The sequence below is a fragment of the Theropithecus gelada genome, chromosome 16 (assembly GCF_003255815.1).
Source record: "Theropithecus gelada isolate Dixy chromosome 16, Tgel_1.0, whole genome shotgun sequence".
Classification (NCBI taxonomy): domain Eukaryota; kingdom Metazoa; phylum Chordata; class Mammalia; order Primates; family Cercopithecidae; genus Theropithecus; species Theropithecus gelada.
In genome coordinates, this window is record NC_037684.1 from 3810120 (window position 1) to 3837900 (window position 27781).

Genomic DNA, 27781 nt, shown 5'->3' on the forward strand with positions numbered 1-27781 from the left:
CGCATCTGTACACTAAGAAAATCATTATAACACTAATGGAAGAAAATGATGAGCCTTCAATAGAATCTCTGATGGCCAATAACACGCTTTTGAAGGACTTGGGAAAGGGTACACTTTTCTCTGGACAGAGGAGGCTTCTGCGGCCACACAGGGCTTGGGGAGCAGAGCAATTGCTGGGTTTTGGCCCCCATCCCCTCACCCAGGCTCCTTGTCCCCTGCAGACACACTGCAGCCATAGTGCCCAGTGCTATCAGCCACTGTAACAGCCAGGATGTTACTAATTTAATGAATTCACCTGTAAAGCAATACTGGTTAGTTCATACAAGAGTGTAAATTATCACATAGTTAAATTGTAAAAGATGCAATTATTGCAATCATCACTTCTAATGCAACATTGTGTTGATGTAGTACTCATCACAGAGAAGTGGCTGAGAAGGTCTACTATAGAAACAGCTGAGGTACACAGAAGCTTTAAGATGGATCCGAAATATACTTAGGCTTAAGTATGAAATATACAACCTGCCTTGTAAAACTCAGCATCAGAGTGGCAAAAAGCAGCTCAGGGATATGGAGAGAAAAAAACAGCAGCACTGCCTGCAGAGGCTTCGAAAAATCTTTATTAAGTGGCTTAATAAAATCTTTTTTGGCCAAAAGTCTGTATGTATCATAAGCAGACAATTTGGATCTCAAAGCATCCTTTGATTTACTGATCTTTAGGCGAAGTTCTGCTCCTGTCATTTTTATTTTGGACTGAAAACGTCTGGAGACGCCTTCAAGCTTTTCTATTTTCTCTTTCTGGGAGTTTGTTGTTTAAGGAATAGGGCCTATAAAATTCAAAAAGTTCCAGTCCTACAGTTAATGAAATGCACTATAGGGCGAAATGCACAAAATTGCACATGTTATGCTCCTCATGACCTTAGTATCTGTGCACTGAACTCTCACTAGAAATCCGTTTTAAAAGGAGTCATTGCAGGGCTCGTCAGCTGCCAGAGCATGCCAAGTCACGGAAAGCAGCCTTTCAGAAGGCACACATTCCCACAGATTAACATGTGAACTATGCCTGATTCAACAGAATGATGACTTGTTAGTTGAGAACTAGACAGAGATCACTATAACGAGCCTTTTATTTATTTATTTATTTTTTTAGAGTCAGGATCTTGCTCTGATGCCCAGGCTGGAGTGCAGTGGCACAATCATGCCTCACTGCAGTCTTGAACCCCTGGGCTCAAGGGATCCTCCTGCCCCAGCCTCCCAAGTAGCTGGAGCTACAGGTGCATGGTACCATGCTCGACTCCTAGAACTTGTCTTAAGTGGAGCTATCACCACAGCTCAGAGAGAGAAGAGATCACCGAGGTATTTGGTGGGGCAAGGCCAGCAATGAACAATGTCGTAAAGTCAAACACTTGGCTTTTGTGCCCTAACCTACCCACATGGTCTGCCGCCCTGTTGGTGACTGACCACCCAGGATGCCAGGCCCACGTCTGTTTTCCGTACTTTGTCAGCATTCTAGTTGCCAGGCCACTGCTGCTCTCAAAATTTGCCAGGCCCTGGCCTTCTGCAAGATGGTAACAAGTTAATGTAAGAAATGGATTCCTCTTGATATCTTCATAAACGTGTACTCATTAGGGACCATTTTCCAGTATCTTTGGGTGGATTATTAGTAGTTTCTGCAAAAATGACCTAAGCCAGTGGATGACTCCAACACGAGACTTCCAGGCTGTGGGTATGTGTGATACCCTTCAAATTACACCAGTAAGCGGTGGCTCACTCCACAAACGCCAGCCTTGCATATGGCCAGGGCCCGAAAGGATTTAATATGAGGCTTCCCTCCCTCACAGACAGAAAGTTACAGACTAGCAAGTCTGGTATTCATAAAGAATTGTGAAGAATTCTAGACCTTTGGCAAAAAAAACACAGCAATGCTTTATTCTCAGAGATTAAACATGCACATGGGCATATTTTTGAGAAGTTTTTTTGAGAAGTCCTGAGGTAAACAAACCCGTTTATTTATTTATTTAATTTTTTTGAGACAGAGTCTCACTCTGTTGCCCAGGGTGGAGTGCAGTGGCTCGATGATCTCAGCTCACTGCAATCTCTGCCTCTCAGGCTCAAGCAATTCCCATGCCTCAGCCTCCTGAGAAGCTGGAACTACAGGTGCTCGCCACCACGCCCAGCTAATTTTTGCATTTTTAGTAGAGACGGGGTTTTACCATGTTGGCCAGGCTGGTTTTGAACTCCTGACCTCAGGTGACCCATCCACCTTGGCCTGCCAAGTGCTGGGATTACAGGTGTGAGCCACCATGCCCAGCCAAGAAACCTGTTTAACTTGCCTTAGTCCAGCGTCTCCAAAAATTACCTGACTACATAAACTTTTTCTCCAGCAATAATACCTGTGACAGCCCCTGGAACACACTTTGGGAAATGTTAATATGATCGAATGAGCACATTTGAAAGATGAGGAAACCGAGGCCCAGATAAGGTGAGTGTCTGCCAGAGCCGACTAGGGCCTTTTCCATGGTCCGCACTGACAGGGTGTATGTACCACACTGCTTCCGGGTAACCACTGCTCCCCATCTGGTGGTCCCTCAGGAAGACTGCCCTACCTACAATTAGTCTTACCTCTACTGCTAACGGATCTGAACTCTGTTAGTGACACACTTTTGGGTGGCATTCCCTTGTGGCCAACTGGGGAAATTTGTGAGAAAGATGGCCAGGATCTGAGGTGTAGCCTGTGACTGAAGAATCCTGACATTTACTAACCTAACACGGTTCCCACCTCCAACCTTGGCCTCTGGATTTGAAGCAACAGAGCTCATAGATCATCACAACTGCCATGACGGACGACCGGGAGGAATGCGTTCAGTGACTCTGGGTAAGAGAGTGTCCAGGAAGCAGCACAGGGCTCAAGGCTCTTTGCGGGGAGTGCAGTCACGAGAGGGCTGCTTTGGCTCTAGGAAATTAGTAACTACAGAGCTCAGAGTTCTGTTCACCCAGAATTCAGTTTTCCTGTTTCGAAAAAGAAATGAATCCAGTTGTTCTCAGAAAGGGCTGATGTTTGGCCGGGTGCAGTGGCTCATGCCGGCAATCCCAGCACTTTGGGAAGCTGAGGCAGGAGGATTAAGCTCAGGAGTTTGAGACCGGCCTGGGCAACATAGTGAGACCTTGTTTCCATTAAAAATTTTAAAAATTGGCCAGGCGCCTATAGTCCCAGCTACTCAGGAGGCTGAGGTGAAAGGATCCCCTGCGCCCAGGAGTTTGAGGCTGCAGTAAGCCATGATTACACCACTGCATTCCAGCCTGGGGTACAGAGTGAGACCTTGTCTGAAAGAAAAGAAAGAGCTGATGTTTAATTGCCTGTGTTCTCTTGCTTCTCATTTCTTATGAAATGTCTTAGGATGACTACTGTGATGGTCTCATGTCTAAATTTTGCTGTAAGATCTCAAATTAGCCCACTCCTGGTCTCAGGCTATTATAGATTATGCTGAGTAGCTGGGACTACAGGTCAGCGCCACCACGCCCAGCTAATTTTTGTAATTTTAGTAAAGACAGGGTTTCACCATGTTGGCCAGGCTGGTCTTGAACTCCTGACCTCAAGTGATCTTCCCGCCTTGGCCTCCTAAAATGCTGGAATTACAGGTGTGAGCCACCGTGCCCGGCTGGAAATAAGGAAACTTCGAGAGGATTATTCCCCACCTCCGTGTCCTTGTCTGGTAATAATGCCTGCTTGTTTACCTCCCAAGGTACTTTGATAACAGAGTAGGATACTTGACATGCAGATGCTTTGAAAATGGCACTCATACAAATTGTAAGGTACTGTTATTAACGTTTCTACAGCGCATTCATTGCTGAAATGAATCTTGCTATCCTGGCAAAACAGTTTTACTCCAATGGTTTGAGCTAAAATTATGCTATTGTTAGATAGCTAACAATTTTGAGCTAAAACTATGATATTGTTGCAACATCCTTATTTTGTGATGATTTTCAAAATAGTACTTGTCACATTGCTGTTAGAAAAGTCACCATGGACATTTCCCACCACAATCGCCACTTAAGATTTATGTATTGCTCCAGACATCACAGATCTGATGTCCATGGCCAGTGGCAAGCAGGAGGCAGGGGAGTTGCCTGACAAGTTTGAAAACCTACGCATAGCCCAAGCTGAATGCTCTGGTGCACCCAAATGATCAGCTCACTCTTTTACCCTTGCACTTGAGGCTTTGGGAGATGCCTTAAGATGACAGTGACAGCCATGAGAGGTCTTTGCTATGGCGCAGGTACATACATATATAGGGTTGCGTGCCTCCTGGTGAATCTCATTTTGAATAGAGGATAACAAGAGAATCCTTTTCTCCCAAAACAATTAGCAGTCTGAACACACACATATACACACTAACTAGCACGTACCTCCTTAAATGTCCCTGGAGTGCTGATCAGCCGATAAGCTATGTATGTGGGGATGCAGACGAAAGATGAGGTTCCTATGCAGTAACCCAAGATGATACTCCAGTGGGGATAATTATATTGGAAAAGTCGTAGCTGTGGTGGGCTCATCAGAAAACTGCAAATGATGAACTAAAACAGAAATTCCAAGAAACATTAAAAACCTTAACAATACCCACGCAGATAGAGACATTTCCGATACCATAAACACCAAACGCTAAAGGTAAGATACTTTCAGGAAATTCCCAAGATGTGACATATCCTGGATTGAACTCTGACACACAGAATTACCAGCCTCTGTACCCAAGCTGCAAGACTAAACCAGCCAGGTGCTTTCCCTGATTTTCCTCCCCAGCCCTCACTTCCTATAGGGGGATGTTGCAGTAGCCCTACAGCTGCCCCTACAGTCAGGGAGCCTGCAGCTCCCACTTCAGGACGGGCCTCTGCCCAGGCGAAGAGACTGGCAACCTTGAGAGTGATTTGGGCCTTGTCTTGCCAGAAGGCAGACGAATAAACTGGGTGACCTCTCTGCAGGCCCCGCCAGGCCCCGGGCTTCCTCTGCTTTGTTTTCATTGCCTTGCGTTTCTGGCTGTCGTTGTTTTTGGTCAGACGGAAGGTGCCTGATGTCCAGGAAAGATAAGAAGGTTCTCAAGACCCAGAGAGGACTCAGGCTCCTGGGGGTGTGCTCCTTCTCTCATTTTCTTGAGCTCTCTGCCTTCTGCATTAAGCTTCATCGCCTGGGATTTCAAGAAAGATAGCTCTGCCACTAGGCATCTCAGCAGTGAATGACTGCCTGCCACAGGTCCTCATCGTGAAAGGAATTATGGAAGGAAAAAAAGCAGCTTAATACACCTTTCACTTGAACATACTGTGAGAATTTTGACCAAGAAAAATTTCACAGTGTGCTCCCAACACCCGGTTTATGAGTTTTCTTATTTCATTGGTTTCCATAGTTTGCTTAGTACCACTGTGCCGAAATCGTTATTGCTCTTGATTTAATTGTATTTTATTATTTCATAGTCATAAAGAAGACAGTAATGTAAATTATTTGTGTGGTTAAACATCTATTTATATCTTTTTTTTCTCTGTCTGCAGGTAATAAAATGGGAAATTGCTAAACACACATCCATCCTCTGAGCGGTGCTGTCTTAAGTCTAGGAGGAAGCCTTCAAAACAGGAGCCTGGTCAATTGCAAACCTTCCTCCTAACCCACGCTCCTCATCCCCAGAGCCGGCTACGGAGGAAGACTGGGAACAGGGAAGGAGGATGTAGTTAGGAGCCATCCCGGCTAATTGTCTCCTAATGTCAGGTGTATGGAATCCCACTCAGTCGTCGGGGGCTCGACCTCTGGCTGGGGCAAGTGCTACTCCAGAAACCCCCTCACACATCCTGGCTTCTACTCATGCACAATATTTTCTTTCCTTCAACTTGGCTGCAGTGAAAAAGAATATTTTTAGTAAGCTACTTGTTGTTTACCTAAAGCAGCCTTAAGAAGCCCAAAGCAGGGGACCTGTTAAGTAAACGCAGAAGCGGAAGACAGATGTGCCTCTCTCAATTAGGCACTACGGCAGTTGGCTGTAGAGGGGGTGAGTATGGCAAACATCATGGGAATTGTGAGCAACGCGCCCACATCCAAAGCTGCACGTGGGTTTTACTGGGCAAAGAAACGCAATGACTGTGTACCAAGAGTTTACCCAGTCTGACAGCCAGAAATTGACAGAAATGAACAGACTCAAGTCCCAGAGCACATGGAGGCACTCACCTCAGGCACAACATTTAAGTGGGAGCCAAAATCAAAATAAATAATATTTTATTACAATGTTTTAAAAGACAGGATCTAACAGGGCCAGATTAGGGTAAAGCGAGTGAGGTAAGACGTACAAGTACAGGGCTGGCTCCTGTGTTTATCGAAAATGTTGATATTTTGTTAATCATGGATCTTTCAGAATTAATTTGTATTTTTAAAAAATATTGCATTAAAATAATATTCATCATGAGTACTGAGCTCTTTGGTGCCTTCTTAAATTTTATACCCACAGTGAATGTTTTACTTGCCTTCACGTCTCCCTAGACATCATTTCCTCACTGTGGGGGGAATAAATATGGAAGTAAACACACAAACAAACAAACAATCTTTCTGCCCTCAAGGAATTAATCCAATGACTCTTCTTCCTTTGAAAAACAAATAAAAATGTTGAAGTAGATTATTGAGAAGTACTGGTAATAATATAAATTAATAACCCATTTATGGCGGGGCTTCTGCTTCTGATAGGATGGGCTAGGCGGCTTCCAACAACCCTCACTGAAAACAACGAAAACTTCCGGATTGAAAACCACATGCATTTCAAATGTGCCTAAAAGCATCAGGAAGCTGATAAGGTCATAATGAGCTCCCAGGCCAACATCTCAGGAGCCCAGAGCTTGCACCAGAGTCACTGCACCCCGGGAACATGTGCTGCTTGGTGCAAACATTGGCTTTGATTTTGGAAACCTCGAGGGTCCGGGGAAAGGAAGTCAAGGAGGAATTCTGGGGTACAGAGACACACATGCAGTGTCAAAAGAACAAGTATGTTGTCCATCATAGATAAGTGAATGTCAAGGTGTGTGGGTACAAAAGAAGTACAAAAAATAAAGGGCTACCCCAAGAAAGTCAAAACACAGAATGCAAAAAGGGCTGTTTTATCTACAGCCATCTGATCTTTGACAAACCTGAGAAAAACAAGAAATGGGGAAAGGATTCCCTATTTAATAAATGGTGCTGGGAAAATTGGCTAGCCATAAGTAGAAAGCTGAAACTGGATCCTTTCCTTACTCCTTATACGAAAATTAATTCAAGATGGATTAGAGACTTAAATGTTAGACCTAATACCATAAAAATCCTAGAGGAAAACCTAGGTAGTACCATTCAGGACATAGGCATGGGCAAAGACTTCATGTCTAAAACACCAAAAGCAACGGCAGCAAAAGCCAAAATTGACAAATGGGATCTAATTAAACTAAAGAGCTTCTGCACAGCAAAAGAAACTACCATCAGAGTGAACAGGCAACCTACAGAATGGGAGAAAATTTTTGCAATCTACTCATCTGACAAAGGGCTAATATCCAGAACCTACAAAGAACTCAAACAAATTTACAAGAAAAAAACAAACAACCCCATCAAAAAGTGGGCAAAGGATATGAACAGACATTTCTCAAAAGAAGACATTCATACAGCCAACAGACATATGAAAAAATGCTCATCATCACTGGCCATCAGAGAAATGCAAATCAAAACCACAATGAGATACCATCTCACACCAGTTAGAATGGCGATCATTAAAAAGTCAGGAAACAACAGGTGCTGGAGAGGATGTGGAGAAATAGGAACACTTTTACACTGTTGGTGGGATTGTAAACTAGTTCAACCATTATAGAAAACAGTATGGCGATTCCTCAAGGATCTAGAACTAGAAGTACCATATGACCCAGCCATCCCATTACTGGGTATATACTCAAAGGATTATAAATCGTGCTGCTATAAAGACACATGCACACGTATGTTTATTGCAGCACTATTCACAATAGCAAAGACTTGGAATCAACCCAAATGTCCATCAGTGACAGATTGGATTAAGAAAATGTGGCACATATACACCATGGAATACTATGCAGCCATAAAAAAGGATGAGTTTGCGTCCTTTGTAGGGACATGGATGCAGCTGGAAACCATCATTCTTAGCAAACTATCACAAGAACAGAAAACCAAACACCGCATGTTCTCACTCATAGGTGGGAACTGAACAATGAGATCACTTGGACTCAGGAAGGGGAACATCACACACCGGGGCCTATCATGGGGAGGGGGGAGGGGGGAGGGATTGCACTGGGAGTTATACCTGATGTAAATGACGAGTTGATGGGTGCAGCAGACCAACATGGCACAAGTATACATATGTAACAAACCTGCACGTTATGCACATGTACCCTACAACTTAAAGTATAATAATAATAAATAAATTAAAAAAAAAAAAAAAAGAAAAAAAAGGGCTGTTTTTGTTTCTGTTTTTTTTTTTTTTTTTTTTATTTAGACTGATTCTTGCTCAGGCCCTGCTAATTTTTGTATTTTTAGTAGAGACAGGGTTTCACCATGTTGCCCAGGCTGGTCTTGAACTCCTGACCTCAAGGCATCCACCTGTCTCGGCCTCCCCAAATGCTGGGATTACAGGTGTGAACCACTGCACCCAGCTGTTTTGAAAGGGGACACAGAACAGCTGGATGCCAAAGAGATATCATAAAACAAAACGGGATAGCCTACATACTCCTAAAAAGCTGTAGGTGGACTGAAGGAACAATCTAACAACATTTCTAGCTCTAAAAGACAAAACAAAAACAAAGTTCCAGATAAATGAAAGAACTGAAGAATAGTGCCTGCTGGTGTGCATGACATCAGTTTACCCCAGGCTACCTCAGCACACTCTTGGGAGGCCAGCAGGCTATCCATCTTGGACAGGGGCACGTGAACCAAGGACAAAGTGAATATTGAACACATCTCAACACATGGACAACCCTTGGGACTCAACTGTCTCACCCAGGTCCTTTGGTAATACATGGATTCTAGTTTTGACGTGCATTTTTGCTTAGAGAACTTTGTGTCATCTTAAAGAAGATGCATACAAAATTGTAAACACACAAGTACTAGTACCCCATCAGGGCCCCCATGAAGAGCACAGCAGATCCTTCCCTGGTCTTGAACAGTTCTTTTTGCTGTGTGACTTTGGACCCTTCAGTTTACATTGGCAAGCCTCAATCTCCTTTCTTTTTTCTTTTTCTTTTCTTTCTTTTTTTTTGAAACAGTCTTGCTCTGTCACCCAGACTGGAGTGCAATGGCATGATCTCAGCTCACTACAACCTCTGCCTCCCAGATTCAAACAATTCTCCTGCCTCAGCCTCCTGAGTAGCACCCAGTACCACGCCCAGTTAATTTTTGTATTTTTAGTAGAGACGGGGTTTCACCATGTTGGCCAGGCTGGTCTTGAACTCCTGACCTCAGGTGATCTGCCCGCCTCAGCCTCCCAAAGTGCTGGGATTACAGGCATGAGCCACCACACCCGGCCTCAATCTCCTTAAATGTAAAACGGGAGTGCCAGAACTATAACCACTTCATAGAACTATCGTGAGGATTTATAGAACAGTGGGTGTAAGTTGAGCCTGAAGTCTGGCCTGGCATTTAGCGCTCCATAAATGCTGAAACTGAGCAGAGGTGTGACGCGCCAGAGTGACTGAAGCCCAGACTACTCCATGGTGTTAGGAGTCAGAAGGGTGGGGAACTATGGTGGGCATAGTGGCTGGGAGGGGGCACGAGAGGGGCTTCTGAAGTGCTGGTCATGTTTTTGTCTCCTGGTATGGTTTTGGCTACATAGGTGTGCTCAATTTATAACATTTCTTTGAGATGTACACTTATGATATGTATATTAATACTTTTATGTATATGTTATTCTTCAATACTATTTATTTATTTATTTTCTGAGATAGAGTGTCGCTTTGTCACCCAGGCTGGAGTGCAGTGGTGCGATCTTGGCTCACTGCAACCTCCGCCTCCTGGGTTCAAGTGATTCTCCTGCCTCAGCCTCCTGAGTAGCTGGGATTACAGGTGCCCATCACCATACCAGGCTAATTTTTGTGTTTTTTTTAGTAGAGACGGGGTTTTGCCATGTTGGCCGCCTGCCTCAGACTCCCAAAGTGTTGGGATTACAGGATGAGCCACCGCGCCCAGCCATTACAATTCATTTTTTATGTATCTGGGGGCAAGTCTTTCGCCAGGGCAAGGAGGAACAGGGAAATCGCAACTCACCAGGAGAAACAGAGGGCTGATGGCCACCCAGCAGATCCTCCAGAACCAGCCCGGGCTGAAGCCCAGCATTTCCTTCACGTCCCTGCAGAACTGAGTGATGCCTGGAACCGCCCAAGGGGAAGAGAGGCAGAGGCTGAGAAAGGGCACGGGCTGTGCTGCCGTGCCCTGATTCTCTGGGAGAGTCAGAGTCACAGAATCAGCACTGGGAATGACAAGGGGAAATGACAAGCCGGAATTCCTACCCTGGACACACAGAGTAGCTCTGGAATTTCTCTCTAGGAGGAGTGCAGCAACAAGAATCTGGTCCGAAAGTGGGACTGGGGGACTTGTCACAAAACTGCATTTTTATAGCAAGCAAGACTCTTTCTACATAGGGTGGGAGGACGGATGTGCATCTGGAAGGATGGATGGACATCTGGGAGGATGGATGGGCATCTGGGAAGAGACGCACACCCCCTTCTTGGTGCCGCACTGCCTTCCTGAGAGCTGAGTGTGTGTCTGATTTCATTGTTATTGTAAAAAAGTTGAATTTTGTCCAGGAATGGTGAATCCGTCTGACAGACACTGGCTTTGACCATGACACTGGAAACTTTCAAGGGAAATTTTTTAACCACAATATTGGCCATTCATATGCCAGATCAAGATCAAGGTTCTTCTACAAAAAGTCACTGGTGTGGAAGTGAGAACTGAAAACTCCCAAGGAAGAGTGAGAAATTGAGAAGGAGAAGGTGCTCTGTGGTTGCTTCCCCGAAAGGTCCCAGCAGTTCCTAGGGCAGGTCTATGGAGATTCACACAATTGAACTTGGTCCTCTGAATTGCCAAGGAGGTAGGAAGATTTCTTCTTTTTTTAAAAAAAAAAACGGGCCTGTGTGCAACCCAAAATGTGTGTCCCCTCCTGGATAATATGTGTAACAAATAACATGCAAAAGTGGTTTACTTTTGTCTGTTTTTGGGTTTTTTGTTTGAGACAGACTCTCACTCTGTTGTCTAGACTGGAGTGCAGTGGCGTGATCTTGGCTCATTGCAACCTCTGCCTCCCAGGTCCAAGCAATTCTCCTGCCTCAGTCTCCCGAGTAACTGAGATTATAGGCATGCACCATCATGCCCGGCTTAATTTTTTGTTTGTTTTGTATTTTTGGTAGAGACGGAGTTTCGCCATGTTGGGCAGGCTGGTCTCAAACTCCTGATCTCAGGTGATCCACCTGCCTCAGCCTCCCAAAGTGCTGGGATTACAGGCGTGAGCCACCACGCCTGGCCGAGACTCTTACAGACCCATCGTCGGGGGGTCACATCTTGCAAACTGCCCTTCACCGCCTTTTTTGGTGAAATCAGCCCTTTGCCATTGTGCCAGCTGATGGTGTAGAAGGGACCCAGCTGGCTGAAGGAAGCGTCTTACCATAGAACCAAGACACAGCGACTGCCTCGATCAGCGCGACAGTGAGCACTGCAGGCCCCGTGGCGTACTCCTCCAGCAGCTTCACCACGTAGGCCCCTCCCTGGAGGGGAGAGCAGAGCCTGGGTGAGGGCCCTCTGAGGTGCCACCCCTTCCAACTATAGAGACCTGCAGGGGCTTCCTCACTTAGAATCATTCTGGAAAAATCCCACCTGGGACTGAACGTGAGTACCCCAGAAACTGCCTCTTAGGCCGGGTGCGGTGGCTCATGTCTGTCATCCCAGCACTTTGGGAGGCAGAGGCGGGCGGATCACCTGAGGTCAGGAGTTCAAGACCAGCCTGGCCAACATGGTGAAACCCCATCTCTACTAAAAATACAAAAAATTAGCCGGGCGTGGTGGCGGGCACCTGTAATCCCAGCTACTCAGGAGGCTGAGGCAGGAGAATTGCTTGAACACAAGAGGTGGAGGTTGCAGTGAGCTGAGAATAGCACCATTGAACTCCAGCCTGGGGGACAGAGCAAGACTCCATCTAAAAAAAAAAAAAAAAAAAACTGCTTCTTCGACAGGCCTCTGCAGTGTGGGCAGGTTTTACCCACTCAGACGCCTCTTCCCCCATCCTGTGTAGTTCATTCTTCTTATTTCCTCTCCCCATTAAACTTTAAGAGAAAAACTCCAAAGGGCCTTGGGTTCTATTTTAAACTTTCTTCAACTTATTGAACACCTGCTGTGGACCGGACCCTGGAGAATCCCTGCCTCTAAAGACTGAATCCAGAAGGGCCCAGGATACCAGACACATTAAGGGCCTTGGTCACAGTTTTGCCTTCTGTCCTAAATCATGACTCACTGGGGTTCCACTCAGTCCCTGTGACCCCCATTCCAGGGCCATCAGGGTCAGGGCTTAAAGATGCACACCTGCAAAATCTGCTTCAGAGTATTTACTTCAGTTACCAAAAAAAAAAAAAAAAGAAAGAAAGAAAGAAAGAAATCTCTAGAGAGGGTGTGACTTTTTTACCATTGCAAATTCTGGAGGAGACCAAGCGGCATGACACACATGACGTACAAAATGTCAGGGCAGTATCCCCACGAAAGCAGCTCTAAAGAGTGGAAATAGGCTGGAAAAGCAAATCCTCATTTTCTCCAGATAGTTTTTGAAGCCTGAAATCCAGGGGGATCTACTGTAAAATGCTGAGAGCTGGTGGATACTATGCACAGAGTCTACAAGCAGATGTGCAAGAAACAACTTTTCTTCTTGATGACAAACTTTTTAATGGAAATAACAACCTCCCCTCTTTTGGTCCCAAAGCCAGGGCACCGTGTGAGATGGAAGGAGAGGAACAGCTTCCTTAGTGTTCTGTTGCCCTAGGGGAGGCCAACTCAAAGCTGAGGGGGTGGTACTCACAAAAGTCAGGGTGACCAGGGATCCAAAGAAGCAGGTGATGACCACGGCGAGCACAAACCACTCCCGGCGCTTGGCCCAGATGTGTGGGAACTCATCCAGCACAGCTGTGATCACCCCCTCCAAGCCTGCAAACTGGGAGGTACAGGCAAGCAGTCACAGTGGAGGCTTTGGGACAAGGCTGTAGCCTTCAGAACAGTGAATGGGAGGGAGGGGTAAGGGGGTAACGTTGCTGAGTGACTGGTCAAGCTGATTATCACCAGTTCCCCGACTCACTGGACCATGAAAGCATCTCAAAGAGTATTTCGCCGTTTTACACTGTCATTTAAAGCCCGTCACTAAGGAGAGCCAGGAAACAAAACAGAACACGTGGACAGAACTTCGATATATGAGGTCTTGGGGAGACCTTCTCTGCACCAGAAAGGCCAACTCAAAGCTGAGACTCACTCCACACTAGTAATTCCAGGCCCTGAACTGAACGCTTGGCAAAGCAGAGACCCAGGAGAGACCTCGCCCTGGCCTGTAGGCGCCATAATTGGGCCAAGGAACAGTGCTCAATAACAGTTCACATATGTGAGCCTTGGGCCTGTGCCAGGCGCTTGACCCACATTATCCCATGAATGACTCGAATGCACCAGAGGGTGGTAAATGCTGAGGAGTCAGCGGGCGGTGTGGGGCACCAGAAGGGAGCAGCCACCACTGCCTGGGATGGCCAGGGATGGGAGGGAATTGAGTCCAGCTGTGTCCTCCTCCTTTCCTCTTCATCCTCCCACAGCCCACTTCCCCTTCCCGTGTCCTCACCGTGCTGTCCAAGCCCAGCGTGATTAACATCAGAAAGAAGATGATGGCAAAGAAAGTGGACGCTGGCATGTTGGCTATCGCTTCTGCATACGTGATGAAGAGGAGGCTGGGACCTGAGACAGAGGGGAGAGAGGAGGAGGTGGTCGACAAGACCTATCCTACAAAGATGTCACAGAGGAAAACTCAGCCACGACAAGTTACAATTCTCATCACAAGACCTTATGCGCGAATCAGGTTTTGACACGCACCAAGTGCTTCCTCACTCTCTACTCCGTCTGACCTGGCCACCCCAATTCCTGGGAGGCAGGAAGGGTGGGGCCTCCATCTTGAAAGCCGTGTGCCCTCCATGAACCCTGGGGGTGGGTAACAGACCCGAGACCCAGAGACTGGCAAAGCTGCACACAAGAATAAGAGTTTCCACCGTGTAACAATTCTGTGGGATTTTTCAGGACCCGGATTGATATTTCTGAAGTCCGTGGCAGTTACCCCCTCTGATGTCTTCAGCTCCAGAACAGTAGGAAATGTTACATTGATTTCCGTAGAGTCACAGAGGCCTTGGAATAAAGACCTCTTTCTATTGTGAAGTCCCTTTTGATAGTGTGAGGGACATGTCTTCAGCCTCTCATGGGCTAGCTAGGGGTGCCCTCGTTTGGGGCATGGGGTTGGTCAAAGCACCGAATCAGGCCAAAGATACAAGCTTGTTAGCAAGAAGGCCCTGGGACCTCGCCCACTAGATGCCATCATCTGTTTTTTCTACCTCTGTCGCTTTTTTCTTTTTCCACGAAAACTTCACGGTAAAGTAGAGTGGTCACATTGGCTAGATTTTCTTTTTCTGCAAGGCGCAGTTCTACGGATAAATGATTATTTGCTTACTAGACTTTGAGCCATCGCAAGACCATCACAGGAAGCAAACACGGGTTTTAAAGCCATCATCAGAGTCAACATTTCAAGCCCACAGATTTTGAAGGCCCCAGAACTGGGTGCCAAGGGAGTTGCCCTGTCCCTGCATGGCCTGAACACATGGAAAGATCTCCAAGGCATCAACCTTCTCTCAAATCTTTGAATAAAAAATGTTTTTATTTTGGAGACAGGGTCTTATTCTGCCACCCAGGCTGAAGTACAGTGGTGTGATCATGGCTCACTGTGGCCTTGACCTCCCAGGCTCAAGCAATCCTCCCACCTCAGCCTCCGGAGTAGCTGGGACTACAGGTGTGCACTACCATGCCCAGCTCATTTGTTTTTTACAGAGGCAGGGTCTCACTATGTTGCCCAGGCTGGTCTTGAACGCTACCATGCCCAGCCTTCTTTGGAAAATTTCGGGAACATTTAGAAATAAATCAAAATAACTTTTAAAAGGTTCAAAGCAAAGCAACTCAGTAGGAGCAAGGGACCTGCACAAAACCTGAGGTCCCACCTGCATCTTTGGCCACCTCAGACACATCTTCATTCCTCATCTCAGCCATGTAACCGAGCACCGTGAAGATGACAAATCCCGAAACGAAGCTCGTCATGCAGTTCACCACGCTGGTCACCAGGGCATCTCTGGAGGGGAAAACCCAAGGGGCCGCCTGAGACAGTTCCAAGATCAGGGCTCTAAGGAGTAACTGTCTATGTGCCTGCCCTGCCTTAGATAGGCCGGCCACAGCAAGGACAAGCAGGAGGAACTCAAGGAACCTCAAGCCTGTCCCGGAGCCCCTTCCCCTTCTCCCAGAGCCCAGCTGCCGAAGCCTGCAGCTCCGACTGCCATGACCACCACACACGGTGCAGGGAGAAGAGCAGTGGGGGGTGCTTTAAAAGGTGACCCTGCCAGCGCAGACCTCTCCATTTCAAACCAGCCTTGTTCTGGAGCAGGGCCCGGGTTGCAGTGGGGGCCAGGACAGGGCCTGAGCCTCACATTTGTGAGAGCCTCAGAGTTAGACTTTGACATTATCTTCAAACTAAGTCACAGACTTCCAGCCAGAGAGATACTCTCATACCTTTTTTCTTCTCTTTTTTTTTTTTTTTTTGAGACGAAGCCTTGCTCTATTGCCCAGGCTGGAGTGCGGGTAGCACAATCTCGGCTACCTCTGCCTCCCGGGTTCAAGTGATTCTCCTGCTTCAGCCTCCCAAGTAGCTGGGATTACAGGCGCCTGCCACCATGCCTGGCTAATTTTTTTTTTTTTTTTTTTTTTGAGACGGAGTCTCGCTCTGTCGCCCAGGCTGGAGTGCAGTAGCCGGATCTCAGCTCACTGCAAGCTCCACCTCCCGGGTTCCCGCCATTCTCCTGCCTCAGCCTCCCGAGTAGCTGGGACTACAGGCACCCGCCACCTCGCCCGGCTAGTTTTTTGTATTTTTTAGTAGAGACGGGGTTTCACCGTGTTAGCCAGGATGGTCTCGATCTCCTGACCTCGTGATCCACCCGTCTCGGCCTCCCAAAGTGCTGGGATTACAGGCTTGAGCCACCGCGCCCGGCCACCTGGCTAATTTTTGTATTTTTAGTAGAGACGGGGTCTTCCCATGTTGGCCAGGCTGGTCTCAAACTCCCACCCTCACACTTTTAAATGACAGCCTCATCATACAACTGCAGGGTGGTGTCCCAGTGCAAGGCCACATTGCTTAGGGTACATGGGAATTTCCCTCCCACCTTTAAAAAAAAACCAGTTCTACAATTATCTTATGCATAGCACAAGGAGATTGCTGGATGCTGCCATCTGTGATCAATCAAAATTAAGTCTAAAGATGATGGGTGATATTTATTCATTTATTTTTGAGACAGGGTCTCCCTCTGTTGCACAGGCTATAGTGCAGTGGCATGAACACAGCTCACTGCAGCCTTAACCTCCTGGGCTCAAGCAATCCTCCTGCTTCAGCCTCCTGAATAGCTGGGACCATAGGCATGCACTACCACACTCAGCTAATTTTTAAATTTTTTGTAGAGATGGGGTCTCACCATGTTACCCAGGCTGGACTCAAACTTTTAGGCTCAAATGATCCTCCTGCCTCAGCCTCCCAAAGAGCTAAGATTACAGGTGTGAGCCACCGCACCTGGCCTAGTGGGTGATATTTAAAACCATAATTGGTGTAACACTTCCTATTTTGTTAAAATTTCTGAAATAGGATTTTGTTGCAAAAATTATGGCATTTTGGCTGGGTGCAGTGGCTCACGCCTGTAATCCCAGCACTTTGGGAGGCCGAGGTGGGTGGATCACCTGAGGTTGGGAGTTCGAGATCAGCCTGACCAACATGGAGAAACCCTGTCTCTACTAAAAATACAAAATTAGGCCGGGCGTGGTGGCTCAAGCCTGTAATCCCAGCACTTTGGGAGGCCAAGACGGGCGGATCACAAGGTCAGGAGATCGAGACCATCCTGGCTAACACAGTGAAACCCCGTCTCTACTAAAAAATACAAAAAACTAGCAGGGCGAGGTGGCGGGCGCCTGTAGTCCCAGCTACTCGGGAGGCTAAGGCAGGAGAATGGCGTGAACCCGGGAGGCGGAGCTTGCTGTGAGCTGAGATCCGGCCACTGCACTCCAGCCTGGGTGACAGAGCGAGACTCCGTCTCAAAAAAAAGAATTAAAAAAAAAAAAATACAAAATTAGCCGGGCATGGTGGTGCATGCCTGTAATCCCAGCTACTTGGGAGGCTGAAGCAGGAGAATCACTTGAACCCGGGAGGCAGAGGTTGCGGTGAGCCGAGATCACACCATTGCACTCCAGCCTGGGCAACAAGAAACTCTGTCTCAAAAAAAAGAAAAGAAAAGAAAAGAAAAATTATGGCATTTTGTGTTAGTCAAAATAACGTGATCATCACACTTTTTGTTTATACGTAATACAAATAATCACGTTATAATTTTTGTTGTTAAACACATTGACTAGTTAAACCTAACTATGTAATTGTATGTTGCAGCTTTTTGTAAACTTACTTTGCAATCTTTCTCTCTCTCTCTCTCTCTCTCTCTCTCTCTCTTTCTTTCTGGAATCTTGCTCTGTCACTCAGGTTGGAGTGCAATGGCACGATCTCGGCTCACTGTAACCTCTTGTGCCTTAGCCTCCCAAGTGGCTGGGATTACAGGTGTGCACCACCATGCCTGGCTAATCTTTGTATTTTTAGTACAGACAGGGTTTCGCCATGTTGGCCAGGTTAGCCTGGAACTCCCAACCTCAGGTGATCCGCCTGCCTAGGCCTCCCAAAGTGCTGGGATTACAGGTGTTAGCCACCATGCCCAGCCTCTTATTATTTTTATATAGAGGAGCACTGACAAAACCGAAGGGCCTGGGGTCCCTCTCAGCCTCTGAGCGGTCCGGGTGAAGCCCCGGCCTCAATGAGTGCTCTAGCCATGGGTGAGCTGGTCAGGGGCCTGCAGTACCCTTGAGGGGCAGTGGCATCAAGGCCTAAACCTGGCCAGATTCGAGGCCATCGGTCCAATCACCTTCCTCCACACTGGCTGACTTTCACTCACGCCACTTTCAAGCTTTCTTTGGGGACCCCAGATACTCACTGGTAGCAGTTGTTGTTGAATTTGTTGTAGCTAGCAAAAGCCAGCAGGACCCCAAAGCCCGGACCAAGAGAGAAGAAGATCTGAGCAGCTGCATCTATCCACACCTGGAACACAGCAGGGGTAAGGGCCTGGGGTGAGGGGGAGACACAGGCTGACCCTGGCACCAACAGGGTCGTCTCTCCTGCCTCCATGTGGCTAAGTGCAGAGGCAGAAAACCAGCTTTTAAGGCTCATTCCAGGCATAGCCATAAATCAAGTGCCAACAAATGTGATTTCTCTTCCTATCATCTAGGCATAAACCCATCCAGTGGCCTCAACTGTACTTTACTGCTTGTATTTCTTGGTTAAAGTATCATGGCAGACTTGCACAGTAAAGCCACATTTCAGTTGTCCCTACTGTCCTATGTGGAGGAGGACCAGCTTCGTTTAGTAAAATGAGACAGGTACAGATATTTCCCTCATTATCTTACCCCTGTCTCTAGGAGTTTCTGCCAGTTGGGTTTCAAGTAGAAGAGAACACCCCTCCAGGCTCCAGGGAGGGTGGCACCCCTCACCAGCAGGACAGAAAGGATGATATAAGGGAAGGTGGCTGTCACCCACACCACCTGTAAGGAAGAAGGGCGAAAGCATGGGTTATCACCATGCTGTTCCAGGGAGGGGAGGGGAGGGAAACAGCGGAGGGGAGCAGGGGAGGGGAGGGGAGGGAGGTGGGTGGATGGACGTCAGTGTCTCTCATTCTTTTTTTTTTTTTTTTTTTGAGACGGAGTCTCGCTCTGTCGCCCAGGCTGGAGTGCAGTGGCCGGATCTTGGCTCACTGCAAGCTCCGCCTCCTGGGTTTATGCCATTTTCCTGCCTCAGCCTCCCGAGTAGCTGGGACTACAGGCATCCGCCACCTCGCCCGGCTAGTTTGGTTTTTTTTTTGTATTTTTAGTAGAGACGGGGTTTCACTGTGTTAGCCAGGATGGTCTCGATCTCCTGACCTCGTGATCCGCCCGTCTTGGCCTCCCAAAGTGCTGGGATTACAGGCTTGAGCCACCACGCCCAGCCGTGTCTTTTATTCTTGAAGACCTTGGGAAAGGAGGGCAAGGTGGTGTGGCAGAAAGATCACAGCCCTTGGAATCACACAGACAGGATCAGATTCAGGTTGGCCAGTAGAACTACCTCTGAGCCCACTACGCATCTGTAAGGTTGAGGGAGTATCTAGCAGGAAACAATAGCACTGGCCAGTGTATAAAAAGCACTGAACATGGTCCACGATGGGTTTCCAGTAAATTATTGCCACAATTATTAATTGTGGTACTACCGGTTGGTTAAAGGAATTTTGAGAAAAAAAAAATCATGTAATGGTTCTTGGCATTGGCCCATTTCTAGAAAATATTGTTTTTTCTTTTCCTTTTTTTTTTTTTTTTGTGAGACAGAATCTCGCTCTGTTGCCCAGGAGTGTAATGGCATGATCTTGGCTCACAGAAACCTCCACCTCCCAGGTTCAAGTGATTCTCTTGCCTCAGCCTCCCGAGTAACTGGGATTACAGGTGCCTGCCACCACGCCTAGCTATTTTTTTTTTTCTTTGGTGGAGATGAGGTTTTGACATGTTGGCCAGGCTGGTCTTGAACTCCTGGCCTCAAATGATCCACCCATCTCAGCTTCCCAAAGTGCTGGGATTAGAGGCGTGAGCCACCATGCCCAACCCACTTCTAGAATTTTCTAACAAATGTGGTGAAGAGAGAGAGGGTGCATCACAGAATGTGTTTGGTGTGGAAGGAAACAGTGCTGTCTGTCCAGGCTACTGGGTTTTGAGTTTGAGAGCCTGTGGGCCCCTGGGCAGGCCGGGTCAGCAGTCAGAGCCCTCCTCACCTTGCCAGAGGTCTTGACGCCTTTCCAGATGCTGAAGTAGATAACAGTGAAGATCAGCATGATGCAGAGGGCCAGCTGCCAGCTGATGCCCCCCAGGTCCTGGAGCCCCTTAGACCGGTGGATCTGCAGGACGTGGCGCCTGGGGTGAAGGAGAAAGAAAGGCCCGGAGAGGCTCTGGAGAGTGACCTGGGCACATATCTGTGTTGCTCCTTTGAGGGTGCCCAGGACAAATGGACACTGTGCTGCTAGGACCAAGTGGTCACTGAGGCCCAGGAAGAGCTGGGATTGGCCCTGCCTGTCCTGAAGGACCACAAAGCCCATTTGGCTAACACCCCGGGAAGAGTGTTCAACCTCAAGGCAGACTTCCTGGATTCTCCTTTGCTGGCTGGGACCTGAACTCCTTTGCCAATGTGACCGGCTTTTGGGAACATGAGGGATGTGTAAGTGTGGGGAGTCGGCTCTCTTCCCTACCCCAAAGTAGCTCTCTCTTTGGGCTGCCGTTGCCTGAAATTCCAGCATTAAAGAATACTACCTTCCCCAAGCTGCTTCTTCCAAAGGGTAGATGCCACTTATGAAGTTAACACATTAAACCATTTGAATAGTTTTGAACTTTCAAAGTACTAGGATGCTTTGCCTCCATGACATTCGGCTGAGAGGAGGACCCAGAAGAAGGGGAGTAATTTTGGAATGTGAAGGGAGGGACGGGCTTGGGCGCGTTGGAGCAACCTGGCTTGGCACATGAGAAAGTGCAGGGAGGCACAGCAGCGCCAGGCCGTGGAGCACTTGAGGTAGAGTTTCCCAACTCAGAATTCTGCTACTCCCACCCCTGATAGCTTCATCTCTCAGAAATCTGCCAGGAGAGAGGTGGGGAGCCCTTGGCCCTGGCCTTCCTAAGAAGACAAATCCCAGGGGTGTGGCCTGCCCCTAACAGGCCCACCCCTCACTTACATGCACTTACGTGTAAAATTCTTCAGCTGGGGAGGTGGAATGGAGGGTCCAGGTGATGTTGTCCTCAGAGAAGTAATTGGTGCAGTTGCCAGTGTTCCAGGAGTTCTTGCAGCTGGTCCAGGGCAGCTGGTCCGTGAAGGAGGAGATGAGGTAGTATAGCGCCCAGGCCATGATGGTGTTGTAGTAGGAGGCAATGTAAAAGGCAATGATGCAGATGGCATAACCAATCCCTGGGCAGTGGGTGAGACGGGGAGACAGAGGCCGAGTTTAAGGGTGGCCCAATGACAAAAGACTGAAACGCGGCATCGGAAAGCCCCGCAGCCCAGCAGAGGGGTACAGGTGGGTGCCGCCCTCCGTTCCATTTCAAGGACTCCAGGCCACCACGGGAAAAGTGGCCCTGCCGTGAGTCACTCATATGTATTTGCAAGGTAACATGTTTTAGAAAATGTGTACATGTCTTGCTAATGCTTTAAAATGTTTACATTCGTTTACTTCTCATTGCCATTTATTCTGTTTCTCTTTAACCATTTCACACCACTTACACAGTCAAAGCCTTAATTACTCAAGCCATCTCCTAAGGCCTGACTGATTCCAGGAGAAGGTCCCCAGCTCCCACCCACTGATGGAAATCCCTTCCTGAGAGGCTCCACTAACCCACCCCACCAAGCCCTTCAGTTACCTTTGAAAATCGGGCAGATTTTCCTCCATATTGAAATGCATCCATTTCGGTGGTACTGTCCCAGCGCGAGCTCCATGTAAAAGAGCGGGATTCCCCCAAAAATGGCCATGATGGTGTAGGGGAGGAGGAATGCCCCTGAGGCAGATGAAAGACAACTTCACTTCCTGCCCACATCTGTCCCAGGATAGCCCAACCCATCTGTGACTCTGAGAATCACAGTCGCCAGATGATGTGAGTGTCACGGAGCCACCCTGGGCTGAGCGGCCTCACGGTATGCTCCTCTGGTCTTACTGCATTGCCAGAAGCAGTCGTAGGGGGAGCGCCATGACTAAAATGAGGTTTCAGAGGAGGCCAAGAGACCAATTGGGAAGAAAGCCGGGTTTGGGAGTCAACAGAACTGACTGCCTGGAGAACTGCCTTCTGACTGCCTGGAGAACCCTGGGCCACTTCCCCTCTCTGAGCCCCAGTTTCCTCCCTATAAAAGAACACAGTTGAGGAGAGCTGAGTTTCCCAAATGTAGCCACGCATCATAGTCACCTAGATTCCTGGGTCTACCCCAGACCTCCTGAAGCAGAATCTCCAAGCATGGGTACAACACAAAACTTGTGTTCAAGCTCCCTAAGGTAATTCTGATGCAACCAGTACCTGGGATCCTTGGAACAGATCACCTGTGACAATCTGTAGCAACAGCTGCAACACCTGTGAGTCACCGAATCAGTATCTTTGTTCATCAGTATTGTCTATGGCTCCAGACACACGGTTATTGATATTTGGCTACACTTCCATAATTCCACTGAGCCGGAACGCTCCCTGACAAGCGCCGTTTGCAGGAGGGGCTGGACAGGGTAGTTTTCACAGAACAGGAAAGCACAGAGCTGCTACCTAACTGGAGATGCTGGTGTCTCCTGGATCTTGTGGCTGAGGCTGAATTTAAAAATATCAAGTTGGGGAATGTTCACCTGCAGCCTGAGTTTTTAGCCTAAAGTGGGGGTCAGCTGTGATTTTTCCCTGATAATTTTACCTGCTGTAAAATGCTCTGAACCCAGAAACCTGAGGTCCATGCAAGTCATAAAGGTCCACGTAATTTACAGTCACACTGGGTAAGGCTGGCTCGAGAATAAAACCATGTGTTCTCGTGACGGCCTTCCTCCAAAGAACCTGCTTGATCAGCTTTACGCTGGGGAATGAGTGTAAGGGAAACGTCACCAGTGACCCATCCCCTTACATAATGCTCAGGCTAAAGGTGAGTCCTCTGGAGCAGGAGATAAGGTGATTATGACTTTTGCTCCTCCTAGGCAGGAAGCTCTGAACTTCCCGGGGGCCCCCTGGAACTACCTTTGTAGCTGCACGGACAGAAATCCTTAAAAGAGACAGTAAATCCAGGCCATTCTGTGTTAGGTCACGGGAGAAGTGAGAGTGACACAAATGGATGATCCCCAAACCTCTTTTTAACTGCCCTCCCAAATCTGTTGTCAGAGCTTCCAACAAAATCAAGCTTGATTCATTTGACACCCACTTCTTGTTATTTTCCTGTGCTGATAACAAGTCCAGAGGCCCCAAACCCACTCACTTTCCCCCACTGCTCCGCTCTCCCCCAGGTTCCCATCTTCAGGCCTACAGTCAGCTACTATTTTTGATAATCTATAAGTTACCTACTTGATAGGCTTTAGGGGTACAAGGAACAAGATAGGGCCTCTGGCCTCAAAAATCTAACATCCCAGGGGGAGATAGGAGGGCCAGCCATTCGTATTTTGAGGTTGGCATTAATGTCATGCTGTGAATCTAATCCAGCTTAAATTCTGCCCAGACTGGTAATTAAGACTCTGGACCTACGTTGATGCCCTTCTCTGATCTCACACGGGCCCAAAGGATCAGAAGCATCTGGGACGCTGAAGCAACCTCCAAATTTTCCCTTACGCAGGCCTACCCTTCTGGACTCTTCCCAGCAGAACTTGCCAGCAGGAGTGAAGGGACTCAGCACAGGGCTGATGGCCATTCCCTCACTGCTAGCTGAGGGAGGACAGAGCCTGGAGAATGCAGGATGAGAAGGCGGCCCTTCAGTAAATGGAGTGCTAATGATGCTAGAGATCTGTGAGGTCAGGCTTGCGAGGGCTTCACCCAGCTTCAACCCGGAGAGCCTCAGACACACTCCCTTCAGCTTTTGGCTTGCTGGAGATTTGACTTCTCTTTTCTTTTCTTTTCTTTTCTTTTCTTTTCTTTTTTTTTTTTTTTTTGAGACAGAGTCTAGCTCTGTCACCCAGGCTGGAGTGCAGTGGCATCATCTTGGCTCACTGCAACCTCCACCTCCCAGGTTCATGTGATTCTCCTGCCTCAGCCTCCCAAGTAGCTGGGACTACAGGGGCCCACCACCATACCCAGCTAATTTTTATACTTTTAGTGAAGATGGGGTTTTGCCATGTTGGCAAGGCTGGTCTTGAACTCCTGACCTCAGGTGATCCACCTGCCTGAGCCTCCCAAAGTTCTGGGATTACAGGCATGAGACACCATGCCTGGCGAGATTTGACTTTTCGACCAGCTCGAAAGTCTAAGCCATCATGTTCCCAGACTTACACCAGTGAAGACTGAAAAGATGTGATCTGTGTTCTGGCCTCTCAAGAGGACCTACAGCCCACCCCAGGTTGCAGCCCACCCGGGTCACAGCCTACCCGGGTCTCAGCCCACCCCGGCTCACAGCCCACCCCAGGTCACAGCCTCTACTCGCAGCCTGTGATACTGACCTCCTCCATTCTGGTAACATATGTAGGGGAAGCGCCAGACATTGCCCAGGTCCACAGCATAGCCAATGACTGAGAGGAGGAAATCCACCTTCTTGCCCCAGGTCTCCCGTTCCCCTTGATGAAGCTCAGCCACTAGGGTGGTGGTGGCCGCCGGGATAGAGTGCCGTGTATCGTCTCCCGTACCAGGACTTGGAACTGCTGAGTATCCATTGGATATTTGCCCGGACTCCACTTTGTCCCCTGGGGTGGGAACAACCTTCTGTAGAACTCCATTTTCCTGACAGTCTTCTCCATCCTTACACGCTGAGAGCTGCTTCTGAGAATTTAAGGGCATGGTCTCCATCCTGCTGGTTAGTAAATGGCACTGATGTCCATCTGCCAAGGATCCCAACTGAACTCTGGGTGCTTGGATTTGTGGATCACCTCCGAGCTTTCTATCGTCGGGATTGACACGTCAGGATTGACTCTGTTGGAAAGAAACACAGAGGAAGGAGAATAAAGTTAGACATTTTACTCGTCTTTGGTATTAACTCATCATACATCTTAAACTACGTTAGCTAACACGATTACAAATGCATCTGTTAAATGTGAGACATCCTATTTGCTACATGGCAGTCCATAAAATCAACTAAATTTCTCAACCTATACAGGGCATCAAATTACAATCAAATAATTTCAAAAGGAAACAACAAAACCAACAAAAATAGATAGCAAATCACCAAGTTTTGCACAGGCTGGACTGGAGAGTAAAGCACTCGCTTCCCTTTGAGCTACTGGAATCTCACCTTATGGTTTGCCAGCAGCTCAGAAGAACGTGAGGGAGGCTCCGAAGTGTCACAGAGCACCCCCTTTGTCTTGGATGCCATGTTGGGGAAACAATGACAAGCAAAGGCGTTTCTGCCTTTCAGTAGGCAGGACAGTCCTCGCCAGCATTTAAGCTGCACACCCAAAGTTACATTTTGTATCAACTACAGACACGATTTTAAAAGGATAAAAGCAAAGGACAGAGGTGAAAAGGCCTCCCTTTGTGAGGCACCCCAGCTCCTTAGCTATGTACTCTGTCACTCGTCTTTTAACCCCTAGGAAGGTTGGGGCAGCTTTGAGCTGCCTCCAGATGTGTCCAGTCTATCTGCACATGGCCTTTCTGCGTTCCCATTATGCATTTGCAAGCCCGACTGGTCCTTAAACGGCACTGCTGCTCACCATTTACTCTTCTTGCCACTTGCCAGCAACTCCTGTGGCTAAGCCCCTTGTTATTCTGCAATAGCGGGCAAGCAAGGTCGCCCTGCCTCCAGGAGACCCAGGGAGAAGAGCGTGCAGGTTACCGACGCTGGAGTGGCTGGTGTCGCCGTCCCCCTGCGCCTCCATCGGGAGGGCCCAGCTGGGGCTGCTGTGCCTTCACTTCACCCCCGTGGCCTGGGCGCAGGGAAGTCAGCTCAGCTCTGAATTGAAGTCTGAGTCGTCAAACATGGGGTAGAAATTTGAGCCCTTTTGGACTTTAAACCTATGGCCTGTTATAAAGTTGTAAGCAGCAGTTGTAAGACGGTTCGACTGCTCACTCTGTTTCTTCTGGGCCTGAGCTTTTCACACTCTTGAAACAGTTTGGGAGTTGAAATATGTTTCTGCCTAGCTGAGATGACACTGGACACTTCTAGAAAAGATAGCCAGGGATGGACTATTTATAACTGCAATGATCTGAGGCTAACCCTCCAGATCCAACAGTTAGGAGGATGGCTAGGGACTGGCTAATAGAAACGGCACATGGTGTCTCCTGCCTACTTGGGGTTTTCGGTGACTGCAACTTAACTGTCTACACACGTGAAGACAAAAACATAGTAAGTGAAAAATCAGGACACAAAATAGTAGCTTCACATGGATGACTATGGTTATAAATATGAGCAAGGATTAGACAAGAACACCAGGGAATGTCAGTCACTAGGGTTGTGCGTCTGCTGCGTTTTCTCTGCAAAGTGGAAAATAAAAATTTTAAAGGGATTGATAGTTGCCAAAAATATCTACAGCAACAAGGGATAAATCAGCTCCATGTAGCCAGGGGGTGTGTGTGTGTAAGGGGGGGTAGATGTCTTGGGCTGTACCCCACTGTTTGGGCCCTCCGCCACCCACCCCAGGCTCAAAGATGTAAACACCACTCAGAAGGGTATGAGTTTCTGACAAGAGCAATCTCACCATTCCGCTCACCATCTATGCTACTGTCTGGCCTTGGCCTCCCCCTGCCTCCCCCTTCCTTGGGCCCTCAACTAGGCTTGATAGGCTTTTAAAATAACCACACATGCCCTCACCCGCCACAGGTAACCATTTTACCAGGCCAACGGATATGATTATTTTATTACATGATGAGATGTCAACGTATTTAAATATTCAGCTAAATTAAACCTGAACTTGGTGGTCAATGGTTGTGTTGTTTAAGAAGGCCTCTGTACTTCCCTCCGGCCTATATCAATTACATGTTTTGCACGTTTAACAACCGACGAACTTGAAGGCCAAATGGCAGGGAGGAAGAGCTTTTCCCTGTGCGGCCGGAGGGCACCAAGCTGACAGAGCTGCCCCACCCCTTGCTTTTCCTCCGGCTGGCCTTCCAAAATTTTTTTTTTTTTTTTTGAGACAGAGACTTGCTGTGTCGCCCACGCTGGTGTTCAGTGGCACAATTTTGGCTCACTGCAACTTCTGCCTCCCGGGTTCAAGCAATTCTCATGCCCCAGCCTCCGAGTAGCTGAGACTACAGGTGCGTTCCACCATGCCTGGCTCATTTTTATATTTTTAGTAGAGACGGGGTTTCACTATGTTGGTCAGGACGGTCTCGAACTCCTGACCTCACATGATCCACCCGCCTCGGCCTCCCAAAGAGCTGGGATTACAGGTGTGAGCCACCACACCCAGCCTGGCCCCACAGTTTTCTGCAAGAACCTCTTCTATTTTCAGTACTGCCACTTTCCTCTCACTTGAACAGAAGCTCCAATTGCATCACCCAATCTTTCCCTGGCCTCTCTACCCAGGCCCAGAGGGTCTACGGAAGGGAAACTAGGTCCATCTCAGAAGCAATACTTTGGGGAGAGGAAATAAACATTTAGCCACAGCAGTGAGCAGTTATGCTTCTGCCTCAGGGGCCAAATGATTTGTTCTGGATTTCGTTTACCTTCTCCCTTGAGGCATCCTGCAGAGAGGGTAGAAAATGGGCCGGGCGCGGTGGCTCAAGCCTGTAATC

At 48.0% G+C, this 27781-nt stretch overlaps 1 protein-coding gene across 1 annotated transcript in view; it reads right to left on the reverse strand.

Annotated features, from left to right (window-relative positions):
- SLC6A4 (solute carrier family 6 member 4) overlaps positions 1–25859 on the reverse strand; it is a 28423-nt gene extending 2564 nt beyond the window's left edge. The window contains exons 1-13 of the mRNA XM_025362573.1: positions 25762–25859; positions 24559–25024; positions 21821–21955; positions 21152–21371; positions 20194–20332; positions 18809–18943; positions 18340–18443; positions 15277–15404; positions 13863–13975; positions 13065–13196; positions 11667–11766; positions 10271–10371; positions 4405–4572 (exon numbers count right to left, since the gene is read on the reverse strand). Coding sequence (XP_025218358.1) covers positions 4405–4572; positions 10271–10371; positions 11667–11766; positions 13065–13196; positions 13863–13975; positions 15277–15404; positions 18340–18443; positions 18809–18943; positions 20194–20332; positions 21152–21371; positions 21821–21955; positions 24559–24901 — 1818 coding nt within the window. The 5' untranslated portion in view covers positions 24902–25024; positions 25762–25859. The remainder of the gene's footprint in view (positions 1–4404; positions 4573–10270; positions 10372–11666; positions 11767–13064; positions 13197–13862; positions 13976–15276; positions 15405–18339; positions 18444–18808; positions 18944–20193; positions 20333–21151; positions 21372–21820; positions 21956–24558; positions 25025–25761) is intronic.
- Between the last annotated feature and the right edge of the window lie 1922 nt (positions 25860–27781).